Source organism: Thunnus thynnus, chromosome 14 (genome assembly GCF_963924715.1).
Source record: "Thunnus thynnus chromosome 14, fThuThy2.1, whole genome shotgun sequence".
Lineage (NCBI taxonomy): Eukaryota > Metazoa > Chordata > Actinopteri > Scombriformes > Scombridae > Thunnus > Thunnus thynnus.
The window spans coordinates 2,288,622-2,302,164 of NC_089530.1; the positions used below are offsets into that span (position 1 = coordinate 2,288,622).

The following is a 13,543-nucleotide window of genomic DNA, read 5'->3' on the forward strand; positions in this document are numbered from 1 at the left end:
TATATAACAGTACATTTAGAAAGACCATGTCATACAGTCAAAAGCTCCAGAACAAGCAAGCAACTGTTTGCCAACTGTTATTTCCAAGGTCAAGATTGAACCGTCAGACTTGAATCTTACATATTACATGGCTGACATTGCTAAGCCAAAATTTAGCATGAAGAAAATTTTGTCATTTACCCATGTCTGTGAGAGCAGCCCAAAATGTATGATTGAGTGAACTGATAATCATGATGGACAGTTGACAGTTAGCAAATAGTTGCCTGTTTACACATCCAGTAGACACAGAGCCACATTAACATTGATTTGGACTCATGTTTCTGGCCACTTAATGAGTGTAAGTCCAAAATTCATTCTCCTTTTAACTCTCTTTAGCTGCTAAAGGTTCCATTACGTTCACCAGCTATTGTTTGGTGCTGGCTAGGTAGTATACACTGGGTTTAACAGAGATTTTTCACTGAAAACAGTAGCCTACTGCTGCTGGAAACAAGGTTGATGTGAGTGAAGTTTATGAGTCAATAAGCAAAACAATGAACTAAAAGAGGCTAAAAAGCTGTAGAGCTGAGGGGAACAGCGTAGTCTGTGATAATTCTCATTATGAGTGACACCTTTTACAATACATATAGTCTTTTTTTCAAGATTTTTTTCTGGCTTTTATGCCTTTATTTGACAGACAGTGTAGGGAGACAGGAAACTTAGGGATATATAGAGAGAGGTATGACATGCAATGCCATATTTGTCAATGTCATATCCAATTATTGGTATGAAATATATTGATTAGCACAGCTTTTACTACTACCAAGCTGGTAAAAAAATCAGATAAAATTCCAAATCACAAACCATAATGTTGTTTAAGCTGCAATCACACCTCAGTACAAAAAGAACGCCCCTAAAGAATGCCCTGCCACTTAACTAATTAAACATTGTGGCTGAGCGAGGGCGAAATTAAGCATTAGTGCCATTGCTGTGGGCAATTCCTTCCCCCCAGTGACACCTAATTAAGACCTTGATGAACGCCAGTGCCGGGCGATATCCACGTTCCTCTGGCGCCCTCCACATCAGTCATTCAATAGCACTTAGCTGCCAGTTTTCATCCTCGGCCTCTTCTCCGTTTCTCTCTGCCTTTCTCCATAATGCCATAGCCACACCCAGAAACCTACGAAAGGACGCCTTGAACTAAATGACATGTTAATTATAATTACTGGTAGCCATGGTAAATAAACAGCAGTGGAAGTGTTGAACGTGTATGAGCGCGAGTCAACGGGGGGCTCTGACACGTCAGAACTGGCAGTCTTAATTGTAAGTTTCGGCCTCCCCATCATCATCACTCCATCTTTTTTCTCCCCTCTTTTTTGTGCCTGTCTTTTTTCATCCTCCTCTCAGGAAAGACAGTGATTACCCCTGTGCCGACGTGCTGCATAATGGTATCAGCGCCGCCAGCGGAGCAGTGAATTAAATTGTATCTGCAGCCGCTGTGAAGCCTTGATGAGGGGGGCAGATGCCTTTGTGGTGTTATCATTATAACACAATGGTCATGTTGTCATCAACCTTGCCATCGCCAATTGAAAAGGCATGATTGTGTGTTGGGGGCTTTTTCTCTCGTCCTCCCACTACCCCCCCCACCAACCCTGCCACCCCACCCCCAGCCGTTTCGTTGTGAATAGGAGCAATTTTCTAAGAGCTATGAAATCACGTAATAGGTCCTAATATGCAGCTGCTTGGCACAGTGAGGCAGCCTCTATTAATGCGGAAGTCAAACACAATATGTGTTTTGGCTGGAGAATCGCTGAATACACGAGCACGGGCCAGATTTATTCAGATGAAAATCCACACAACTGTCACCGTTACAAAGACAAACTATTTGCTCCATCTTTTGACATGTGGTGCCCTATTTCAAATTCTGTCTTCACTAAAGTGGTCATAGCAAAGCATTCAACCTGTAAGGAAAATCATTTTGGAAAATTGAATGGTGGGCCAAAACATTTGAAACACATTTGTAGTGTTGGGAAACAGATTTGTGATGAAAGCTGGAGCAGCGACAGTGCTTCTCCGATGTCATTATTTGACTCCCGGTTCTTATGTTTGTACAGCTGGTACTATTTTCAAAATATCATACATTCATATTAACAGAACATATGATCTCTTTGTTGTTGTCACGACTTACATCATATGTACTATAGATGTGTTGAAAGTGAAACATCCCTTTAAAGAATGTGTCTTCTTAACCTTCTTAGTGCCATATTTTGACATTAAAGGAAAATCAACTCAGAATGTCTGATTGTTTGAAAAAAAATGAATCTACTTATACCTGTAAGTCTAAAGTTATCATGTCAGATACAAAAAATGTCCAAATCCAAAAAAGTCTAAGTCACTCACTGAGCTGAATTTATTTCAGATTTCATTTTTGTGTTCCACTGGTTAGAATTTTGGTAAATATTTGACTGTGATGAAAATGTCTTCAGTGTCATATTAAGTCACGGAACAAAATAATAACATTAATAAAACAGCAGTCTAACAGACAGTGGCCCCTGTTTCTGTTGTAGTGCAATGACGAGCGCAACAGTGCTCAACAGTTTGGTATTTTCCTGACCTTGAATTTGGCTTTTGCTGTCTGTGTAGTATTTTGCTGCCTGGCACAGAGTGCCGATGCACAGGTGGGAGGAGAGGAACAAACGAGTGGGAAGTTCACTCAAATGAGGCAGCAATCTTAAGGCAGCAGGACAGATATGATAGTAAATCTGCAGCCGCCGGTTTGAGTGCCACGCCAAAACGCAGTGTCCACTGTGTTTACTTTGATTAAATCACATGCAGATGACACCAGGCTGATATAAAGTAACTGCACACGCTGCGACACACATCACTCTAGTCAGTTATAACTCTGTTTTCTGCCTGTTTATGCAGGAAACACCAGATTTTCAGGTCTCATCAATCCTGTGTATTTAAGTCTCTACCCTGGACCCACTATCTTGTCCTGTTGACTTTATACTGAGATGATGTCGCAGACAAAAAAAAAAGCTATTCTAGTTTTTGAAAAAGTTTCGAAAATAATAAAACAGTACTAAAAGAAAGGTAATAATTACAATTTGAGGGGAGATATTCTTTATAATGACTATGGGAGAATGCTTTGAGGGTTGCAGGGATTTATTTTGTTGCAGTACTGCAGTTAACCAGTGGGAAAAATTGGAAACAAGGCTGACTTTGCAACACTGTATATAACTATATATTTATACAACCATGAGTTAAAGCTTGTTTATAGAAACACTTGCCTTGATCTCACTCATTGGACATCTATTGATCCAGGAGAGATAAACATACCTTGCTGGAACTCATTGAGCCTCTTGATGGCCTCGTCTCTCTCTTCCTCAAGCCTCTTGCACTTATGTAGGAGAGACAGACAGAACAGCTTTAACACAGGACTGCTGCTGTTTCAATCAACCTTCAAACTGTCTGCTCATGTAACTACACAACTCTAAGACTTCCTAGACAGGCAGTTCATCTAATATCATGAACATGTGTTAAATGATATTGAGAGATAAATCAGGTTTGGAGCTGTAAGGTCAGGTGATTAAACATGATTATTGTCTCCAAAATGACCACAATGTTTCCAGATAACTTGACTGATCAGGAATTATATGGAAACCAACAGAAAAGCTCACTGAAAAAGTACTACCACAATTTAAAATGCTCTTGTTGAATTTTATTGAAAGGTGTTGCATTGTATGAGATGAATGACAGTCAAGCAATCAGCACACATTAGGCACCATGCACCTTTATTTGGCTATTGTCACTTCAAAATTAGCCAGTCTAGAGAAAAGTGCCAAAGCTTTTAATAATACCATTTAACAGCCACTGAACATGTCTTTTCCTATTTCTGTGTCTGTTATCAATGATTATTACTAATTATGTTAGTAATTAAGTTTTTTTTAAAATCTAGCTTTAAAGTTTATCCAGTTCTGCTCTGGATACAAGTAGTTTCATAAGTTAAAATAGAGCATATGGACATTAGGGTTGGATCTGCATCTCCTTTGATTTTTTTTATTATACCAGTGGCAGTGCATTAAGGTTTTGGAACATATACCAAAACAATACTTTTTTCATTTCCTTTCTATTAAATCTTTGTTAAATCAATACAGAAAAAATGTACCACATGAGGAGGAGGTTGGGGTGGTAGAGGATGCTACAAACAGTGATGGCATGAGTGTATCAGCAGAGTAATAGTGAGATGTTTCAGGTTATAATGGCCACAATGTACACCTGCATGAATATGATAGGATGTAAATATGGATGCAATCAGCCAGAACAAGTACAACTACATTGCTCGGCCTGAACTAAAGCTATGCTTCATGAATTTTGTCTCAACACAAAGCAGCAGTAAAACAGCTTTACCTAAATTAAATATCTGATCCCAGAAAAGACATAAGCAAGAGTACACATCTGACAAGACATTTGATGCCAGCTTGACAGTTTTTGATACTGCAACATTTTGGTGGGTTCTGAAAAAACACTTAGACTCTGTACCCAGTCATTATACTTGGGATTTCTGACAGCTGTTAGTGTTTGGACCAGTGTTAACAGCTTGGCATTAACATTAATTCCTAGAATTAATTGCTTCCCATCTTATTCAAACTCAAATTCACTGTCATGCTACTTCCACCATTGTTCCTATCACAGTCCAGTCGCTAGAGGTCCTCGTCAGAACAACCAAACCAAGGTTGTTTAAGACATTTAAGCAAATGACAAATACTGTTGTTTTTCTTGTGAGGACAATCTCTTTCTGAAGTACCTGGACAATGTAGAATGAATACCAATCAAGATACTGCTACTATTGCAGCTGTTGCTGCCTCTGCTGCTCTCACAATATTTACAGCTACTACTACTGCAAGGCCAACTACTTAGAATACTACTGTTACTGTAGCTCCTACTACTACACTACTATTATTATTTCTGCTGCTAGTGTAACAAAACTGTATGACATTCATATCAGTCAAAGATGTCAAGATGGTCAATACTGGACTGGTATTAACTCTACATATTATCAGACATACATGTATCAACCTAACCCTGACTGATATGAACACTTACCTCAGTTGTTGCTGTCTCATGCTTCCTTTGCAGGCCTTCATACTCCTGTAGAGCTGTGGGAAGCAAAGGATGCCAGTTATCCATCTTCATAAGATAATCACAATAAACCAAATGTCAATGAAGATCACAGAAGTCACACCTTCCTGTTAAAAACAGCCAATACTTGGCAACTTCTCCAGCATGTGATAACTTCTCATCCGGTGACTACTGCGGCTTGTCCCCTGTGTCACCTGACTGTTATAGCATGGGATGTTGAATTTAGTAACACCCCTGCTGTGTTAATATTTGTTTTTGGGCGTAACTACACTAGTAACAGCAAGTGCGATCTATAATAAATGTTTAGTAATAAAGATAATCTGGCTGGTCACTGCAAAGATAAGTGAGGGGGACAGCTAGCAGCCAGAAGCATACACTTCTACTTACTTATTACAGATTATGATACATAAGGAAAGCTTTTTGTTTGTTCCAGAAATAATCCTATTAATGTTGATTAGATGAGGAGTAGACACAAATCTACCTGAACGTATGTGCACATACGAGATACACACACATACACACACACACACACACACACAAAGAGGATTGGGTTTGGACCTTTACAACACAAACACAGAACAGACTTTACTGGAAAGAGGTGACTAATTTTTCCTATGGAACAGCACGTGTTAATCAGTAGTCAAAGTCATCCTCTACTTGCTTCTCTTTTTTGGAATTAAATTTTTTTTATTAACTTAAACCATAATGAATCACAAGACCACTTCTGGTAAATCAATGAAAAATAAGAACAAACAGAAGAAAACAAAACACAATAAATCTGGGCAAACAGAATTAGCTACAATTACAGTAAGAAAAAACAGTAAACTGTGGTGACAAATGAAAAATAAAAAAAATAGAGGGGCACCATGTATCAAAAAATAGGGTAACACATTTGCCTCAAAAACAACAAAAAAACACAAATTGTAGGAATATTTACTTCCTGTTTCTGGTTCCTTCCTTTATATACAATGTTTCCCCTAAGTTGACTGGTTTGGGGTGGTGACGGTCTCAGGGGCTGAATCATGGATGTATAATAAGAGCTGGATAGGGCACTGCCACTTAGCCTTGCAGCCAATTTTTCCCAGTGGTCACTCGCAGTGTTGCAGCAAAAAATCCCCCTGTGGCCCTAAAGGCATTTTCCCCCAAAGACCACCATTGTAAACAGACGTCTGTAAAACTATTGACAGGACACCTACAGCTGCAAACAAGGTCAATTATGACTCTTTCTATTATGAAGTTTTGATCCATGGAGGTTTTATATTTGTAAAACTTTCCTTGAGCCGAGAAAAGTGATTTAAAAATCTGTGACGTCATCACAATGTAAAGTCTATGAGCCGAGAGGGAACTTGTGGGCGGGGCCAGCGGGGGAAACACCACTGCACATAGTCAGTGGGCTTCACAATGCGGAAGCAATTCCGAGCAATTCTTATTGGACTGAGTGGGCACCATTTTTGGTCCGGTATCTAGTTCTTATAATACATCCATGAGGTGGACGCACTGAGTAAAACTTGGGAGAGACTCAGCAGCCACACATTTCTCCGTTCTCTATTTCTCTGTTTAGCGTCGTCAGGTTAGGCTAACCCATTGTTGCTAACTTTGGAGTTAACTCCCTTCACTTTTCCAGCAGTTGGGGAAACAACAGACGTGACTTTTCTCTGTCTTGAGAGCTGCAGCATTTATGAACTGACACACTGTAGTCTGTACTGTACATTTACTGTCAGATTGACAACTTACTGTTAACCTTTTCCTCTGCTCTGCTTGCATTCACCGTCACTTTTCTTCCGCTCGCTCTCTCACTCTACCACTAACTCACTACGCACACACATTACACACTGCCCTGTTCCTTAAGAGGAGCTACACTACCAAGAGTTTCCAGAAAGTTCAGGCACGTTTCACTGTGGAATTTCACAATAACGGCCCTTTGAAAATATTATACATCAAATTTAAAGAAAACTGTTTACAATCACTAATTCCACTTCAGACACATTCTAGAAAACCCCAGGCAGCTACACAAAAAGTTCCAGAACGATTCACTGTGGAATTTCAATCACATGATACACAAACATGCAGTGGCATTCAGCATGTTATAAAAAGGAAACTGTCTGTTTCAGTAATTTAACTCCAGGTAAATTTTAAAGTATCTTCATTTTAAGTCTATTCACTGTAGAATTAAATTATTTTTCATTCCACTATGTATCTGAATTGGAACTGGTGATTGGAAACAGACTGTTTCCTTTTAATAATATTGTGATTATACATCTTTTAATTTACAGTATATTTTCAAAGGGCCTTTATTGTGAAATCCCACAGTGAGACGTTCTGGAACTTTTTGTGCAGCTACCTGGAAATGGAATTAGTGATTGGAAACAGTTTTTTCAGAGCCTTAACCTCCTTGGTGAGCCAATGAAATACTTTGCGTATTGTATTTTTTCACTCTACTTCACTTTCTGAATCAAACCCTACTATTATTTGTCGACTGTAAAGTAAATGAAAGCGACACAACACCGTTCTTCCCATAGACTGTATAAAAATTGTCAAGTTCCAGGTGGAAGAACTCATTACCGTAATAACGCAAGTGTACGCGCAGAAGGAAATGACGTGGTGGCTGGCTTGACCGCAGTCGAATTTATAAATCTATAAACTGTAACGTTACTGTCACCAGATATAATATAGTCCTAGTTGTAACTATAGGACATAAAGTCCCAGTGGCATTTTTACGCTAAAAACATAAACATGTATTGTCTCCAAACACGCTTACCTTGGTTTGACAAGTCTGCTATGACACTGATTTTAGCCAGCTCCTCTGCAGCCATGGCGACACAATATCCAAAGTTCAACAGGAAGCGTTGCTTCGCGGCACACCTGTCTGGGCGCGAGCTACAAGCAATAAAAGGTGCAATGACACGAGGGGTTTTACAGCCCTGCTTATTTTGTCATATTTTTTTAAAAGTTGTGTCACAATTCCCAACACACAATATATGGTGAATACTTTTTACCATATGACCACTAAAACTGCCACACTGTGGTGGAACTATGCCTATGTGCCACAGTCACATACACTTTGTGGTACAAACGATGGCAATTTGTTTTGCTCCCACTGCTATGCTACAATATCGTATGTGACATATACACAAATCTAATGTTTCATCCAGATAATTAGTTTGCAAAAGCAGTCTAACAAGTGGCAAACTACACCTAAAGAGGCAGGACTGAGATTGTTATGTACTGTATATCATATATCAACAATATTTACATACAAAACACCCATTTTCTTGGAAAAATACAAAAGAAAGTGGTCACCACACTTGACCAACAGTGTGACCAAAATAATCTAACCTCAAAAGTCCATTTACCAGCTTTTCAGAGAAGCCGATCATTTTGTACAGAAAAATTAAACTATATTGTTCACTTCAAAACTGCTGTTGTCAGGGTGTAAATGTGTTAAACTAAGACCAGAAGCTGTTGTTTTTAGAGTTAGCAGTTAGCAATGACACTCAAAAAAATGACTGGTGTTAACTGGAGAATTTTAGTAAATAAAATAGTTTTGGTAATAAATAATGTGCAAAGTTTAATCACCAGATTATGAGAATGAGTTGGTAATAAGGAAAACTCTTGTGCCAACATTCTCTCACCAAACTCCCTTCAAAAATATATCACGTTAAAGCTAATTTGAGCAATTTATTCAACTTTAGACTGATTACTTAAGACATTTTACATATTGCCAAATGATATTGATGAATCCGGGTAAGAACTGTGATCACAGGATTCTCTGTCATGTCAAAATAGAAACTTTATATAAAGATTAACAGTGTTGCAGATTTTTAGATAATGGTGATAGATGTATAGAGCTGAGACAACAGAGACAAGGATTCTCATTTAATTTAATTTATTCATGGACACACAAACTCACAAAACCATTATGGTTGCACAACAAAGAATTAGTTTCTGCAGACAGCGGGAATGTTTAATATACTCTTATATACTCGTCTTTTAGCAACACAAATCAAACAATTAAACATTAATAATGTAAACATCCACTGTATTCTTTCCAGGGTAGGTAGAGGAAGCAAGAGGGTCCAAAACAGGGAAGAAAGAGTCAAAGTACTGTGGGCAACATACAGTAAACAACTCAACTCTGCTTTTGGCCAAAGTTTGTGTGTTCACCAAGACTTTTGCAAGCATGCTGCATACCGGCCAACTTGAAGTCACTGACATGAAATAAAAAAGTTGGCTTTAAAGACAATTCATGCAGGTGCACAAAATAACAGGGACACCCTGGAGGTAAATACCAATTTGCTAACAGTAATGATGTTTAGTTTGTGAAGCTGTAGGTTTGTAGTGTTGTTCAGCAAAAATTCATTCTTTTTGTTTAGAAAATGACAATCAGTTAGAATCAACACCTCAGACAGTCGCAATAAAAAACAAACATTATGCTTCGAGAAACTGGTACTGACTGCAGGGACATTGTCATTTGTTACCTTGTCAACCCTCATATCTATACACATCTTTCTTCACTTTGAAACCTCTTGTTTTGGTGGGGATGGATATTACAGAGCATTTATTTAAAAAAAAGAAGAGGAATTTCCAGCAGTAACACCTCAATAAATAAGGACTGATCTATCATTTTAAGGATATGTTCATGTTTTTGCAAGGGTAGATATTACAATCACAGATACTTTCCATACACAACTTCTGGACACAGATACGCTACAGTACATCTACAGAAGGGGGACATTATTGCCCTGTTCTCGTTCAGGGTAGGTGGGAGTGAGGGGCGGTGTTGGGCTACGTTGATTGATGGGAAGGAGATGAAGTGATGGTAAGAACAGTGGAAAAAGAGGAGGTGAGGTTTGGGATGAGCGAAGAATCGACATCAGTCAGAGGTGGGATGGCTGAGATGGAATAACGGGAGAGGAGGATGGTGGGTAGGAGGGTGAGGGGCTAGAACAAGAGCATCCCTTATGGTGCCTCAGTGGCGGGCAGCAGACTCCCTGGGGTAAAACTCTGCCAAGGTGCTCTGAGGAATCCTCTTAAGCATCTCCTTGGGGAAGATTCGCAGCAACTGCCAGCCGATGTCCAGGGTTTCATACACCGTCCTGTTGTCGTACGGGCCTGAGGGAGACAGAGAGGCCACAACACTGCTGATTAGCATCTGAACACAACATCAACTGGGTCTGTCTCTCTCTCTCACACACACACACACACACACACACACACAGACACAGACACAGACACAGACACAGACACAGACACACACACACACACACACACACACACACACACACACACACACACACACAGACACAGACACAGTCACAGACACACAGACATTACTGCTACGGTGCATCACATCAGGTAAAAATGCTCTTAAAAATAGACAGTATAAAGAAAAGGAGACCTGGAAAGTAATTGCTAAAGCTGCATCAATTCAGATTGTTGGCAACTTGGAGGAAGCAAAAAAAAGCCAAAACCACAACACCGACATATAATCACCTTATAAGATGGTAATGAATGTGTTATTTTGTGCTTATTTACACAAACAGCAGACACAGAGCAGCATTATCACCATCTCAAGCACTCAAATACTGTCTGATAAGATGTTACCATGTGCAGTTTTTAGTTCTCTTAAGCTCAAATTTGGCGAATCATCAAAATAGAAAACTGGGATTATAAATCATCATACTGTTGTTAGCGAGAGAGAGAGAGAGAGCACACAAGGTACTCTGTTTACTTTTCAAGGACTTTTCATTCCAATAGCAAGCTCTCAAATTGTTTGTGCCATGACAGTCATCCATTCAATTCCTGATCAAGGATATAGTTTGAGATTTTATGATTTCATTTACTTTCTTTTGTGGTGGTCAGCTATCCGGCAAGCAAGAACTCCAATATAATTGCATTAGGTGGAAGACATGACGCTCAGTATATAACTCAAGAAAGAGTCATGATGTATCTAAAAATTGATCCGTTTGTTACAGCCTAAAAATACACAAAGGCAACATTACACAGTTCATTATATCTCACAGAAGGCAACAATGAGGAATCATAAGCTTGTCTTAACCACCTTTTTTGAAGCTTGTGTGTGTAGAATATGAGCATTTCTGACAGTGGTAGACTGTAACACAGAAAGACTCCAGCCATTTAAAAATGTCAAGAACTGCCAAGAAAATCTCCAAATTAAATCAGATTGTTTAATAAGTCCTCACATAAAGTCATCTGTCTTTTCAAAAGAGTGCACATTTTCAATTCCAAAAATGTCTTCAACCAGTTTATCAAGTTTGCTTAATTACTCTCCGGACATGTGCATGACGTGTTTTAAACCAGCCCATGTCCTGTCTTATTTAGCAATGGTTCATTCAAATCAACTTGGGTGCAGCAGCTGGACTCCATTAGTTCAGTGTAAGTACCCTGCTAAATTGAGAAAATGAGGTGCAAATATTTTTGCAGACCTGGTGGAAATTTGTGTTAGCCTTAGTAAAAATCCCTCACAGAGGCTTTAATAAAAACCTGATCAAAACAACTTTTTTTAGTGCCCTTGGGCCCCTTTCAATAAATTCCCAAATAAATGTCTTTCAGCGCTGTTAACTGCTCACTGACCTTAGTTCTAGTTCGTCCCTGCTCTGGGCAGTTTTGTTTCTAATAGAGGTTGTTGTACAGAAACTGTTTGGATATTCTTGTTGTGAGGAGAAAAAAAGGCTAAAAGTATTTCTCTCTCCATTTCCCATCTTGTCTTGCTGTGATGACTATTCTCCTGTGGAATCCATCAGCACTCTAAAGAGTAAATACAGCTCCATATATGAAGAATCTACCAAGAAGATTAAACTGTCTCACTGTGCTTTGTTTAGTCATCGTTACTTTCTAGAAAAGAGATTTCCAGGTATCCTCGAGCGACAAAAGGACCAAGGAACCTACAAAGAACATTTTCCAGGGACAAACAAACTCAGAAATACAACGTGAATGACACTTCAACAATGTAATGGACAAGTTAAAATACTTAATACAGGATTCCCACAGGTTTTCACAGACAACATTTCCATGAATTTTCAAAGACCCATAATATAATTTCCATGACCATTCACAACCTTTAAGTACACAGGGATTAAAACAAAACAAAAACAAAAAGAAAAACGTACTGAAATTTTTTTCTGTATTCTACACCTCGCTGTTTCCTACACCTGCTGGGTGCATGGGCTAGGCCTACAGCCTACGGCTCACAAATGTCTATCTGCAAGTTATTTTCTTTCAGTTGGGCTACTCTTGAATTATATGCACAATGTGTGCTATCAGTTGATTACTTGTAGGCCTCTTGTATAATGAAGCCCGATAGGACGTCTTCACAGGCCAACTGGATGAGGGGAAATAAGTGTGTGCGTGCAGGTGAACACAGCATTCAGGCTCATCTAATTGCTGTCATCATTCTTCGCTGCTGGAATAAACTTTCCTCGTGGATTATTCTCAGAAGGAAGACAGGCTATGGGTCACTGCAAAATGATTGTTTTCTTCGTGTTCATCCGAGTCATGAGATTGTGGGTCACTCCTTTTGGAACTGCGGCTTCTCACTCCTTCCTTGTTAACTTTACTCTATTGCTATCACCATTTCTATTGATTGCTGGATATTTAGACTCTTGTAATTTGGGGGATTTGGTCATGTTTGTAAATCTATATTTTGGTGTTAATCTAACATCGGCTTGTGTAGGTGGCTAACATGAATGCGTGCACGTCTGTTGAGATTTGATTCATTGATCTTCATTCATGTTTAATAGCCTACATAGTGGGGCTATATTATCATCTTCAATTGTTTTGTTATTGTACATATTGTTATATTGTCAAGAAATTACATGTATGATTTTCAGTTTGTGGCTTTAATAAGTAGCCTAAGAGAAGGCCCAGTCTTATAGTAACAGTAGGATAGCCTATTAAGCCAAGTATTAGGCCTCATCTGTTTCCATAAAAACAAAGAACTGATAGTAGACATTCGTAGGATATGGCACAATTTGTAAGCTAATTTGGCCTAAATAAAAGATAATGCCATTATAGCCCATAGCCAGCCATATCTGAAATGAACATAGAGAGTGAAGCCTATTCATTATCAGCATTCTAGTTATAGCCTAATTGACAGATTAAGCATTCGAGAATATTAGCTATAGCCTAACAAGAAATATAGACTAGGCCATAGGCATTAGACTATGCTGTAATTGATTATGTTTGGAGGAGATGGGGAAAAGGTGCAAACAGATGAAACTGGTAGGGGATCTGGCGCTCCTGCATTTCTAGCCTAGCCTACATTACATCACAATGGTAAAAATAGAAGCAAGGCTAAAAACAATGATACTATTCTGTGGGCCCAACTAAATGCATTTTAGGATGAAAAGCCAAAGCATGTCTACACGAGAGGTAGGGCTGTTACAATCAGAGGATGGGCTATAAA

At 38.9% G+C, this 13,543-nt stretch overlaps 2 protein-coding genes across 3 annotated transcripts in view; both read right to left on the reverse strand.

Annotated features, from left to right (window-relative positions):
* shtn1 (shootin 1) overlaps positions 1-8,851 on the reverse strand; it is a 32,489-nt gene extending 23,638 nt beyond the window's left edge. Inside the window, exons 1-3 of one of the 2 annotated variants that reach the window (XM_067609304.1) lie at positions 7,877-8,851; positions 5,083-5,135; positions 3,316-3,376 (exon numbers count right to left, since the gene is read on the reverse strand). In XM_067609304.1, the coding sequence (XP_067465405.1) occupies positions 3,316-3,376; positions 5,083-5,135; positions 7,877-7,931 (169 nt within the window). In that variant the 5' untranslated portion in view covers positions 7,932-8,851. Of the gene's footprint in view, positions 1-3,315; positions 3,377-5,082; positions 5,136-6,852; positions 7,129-7,876 lie in introns of those variants that run through there. The other variant, XM_067609305.1, reaches the window with a different exon arrangement.
* A 136-nt stretch (positions 8,852-8,987) lies between these two features.
* The window catches only part of atp6v1ba (ATPase, H+ transporting, lysosomal, V1 subunit B, member a), a 47,078-nt gene continuing 42,522 nt past the window's right edge, over positions 8,988-13,543 (reverse strand). The window contains exon 14 of the mRNA XM_067609306.1: positions 8,988-10,230. Within this exon, the coding sequence (XP_067465407.1) occupies positions 10,088-10,230 (143 nt within the window). The 3' untranslated portion in view covers positions 8,988-10,087. The remainder of the gene's footprint in view (positions 10,231-13,543) is intronic.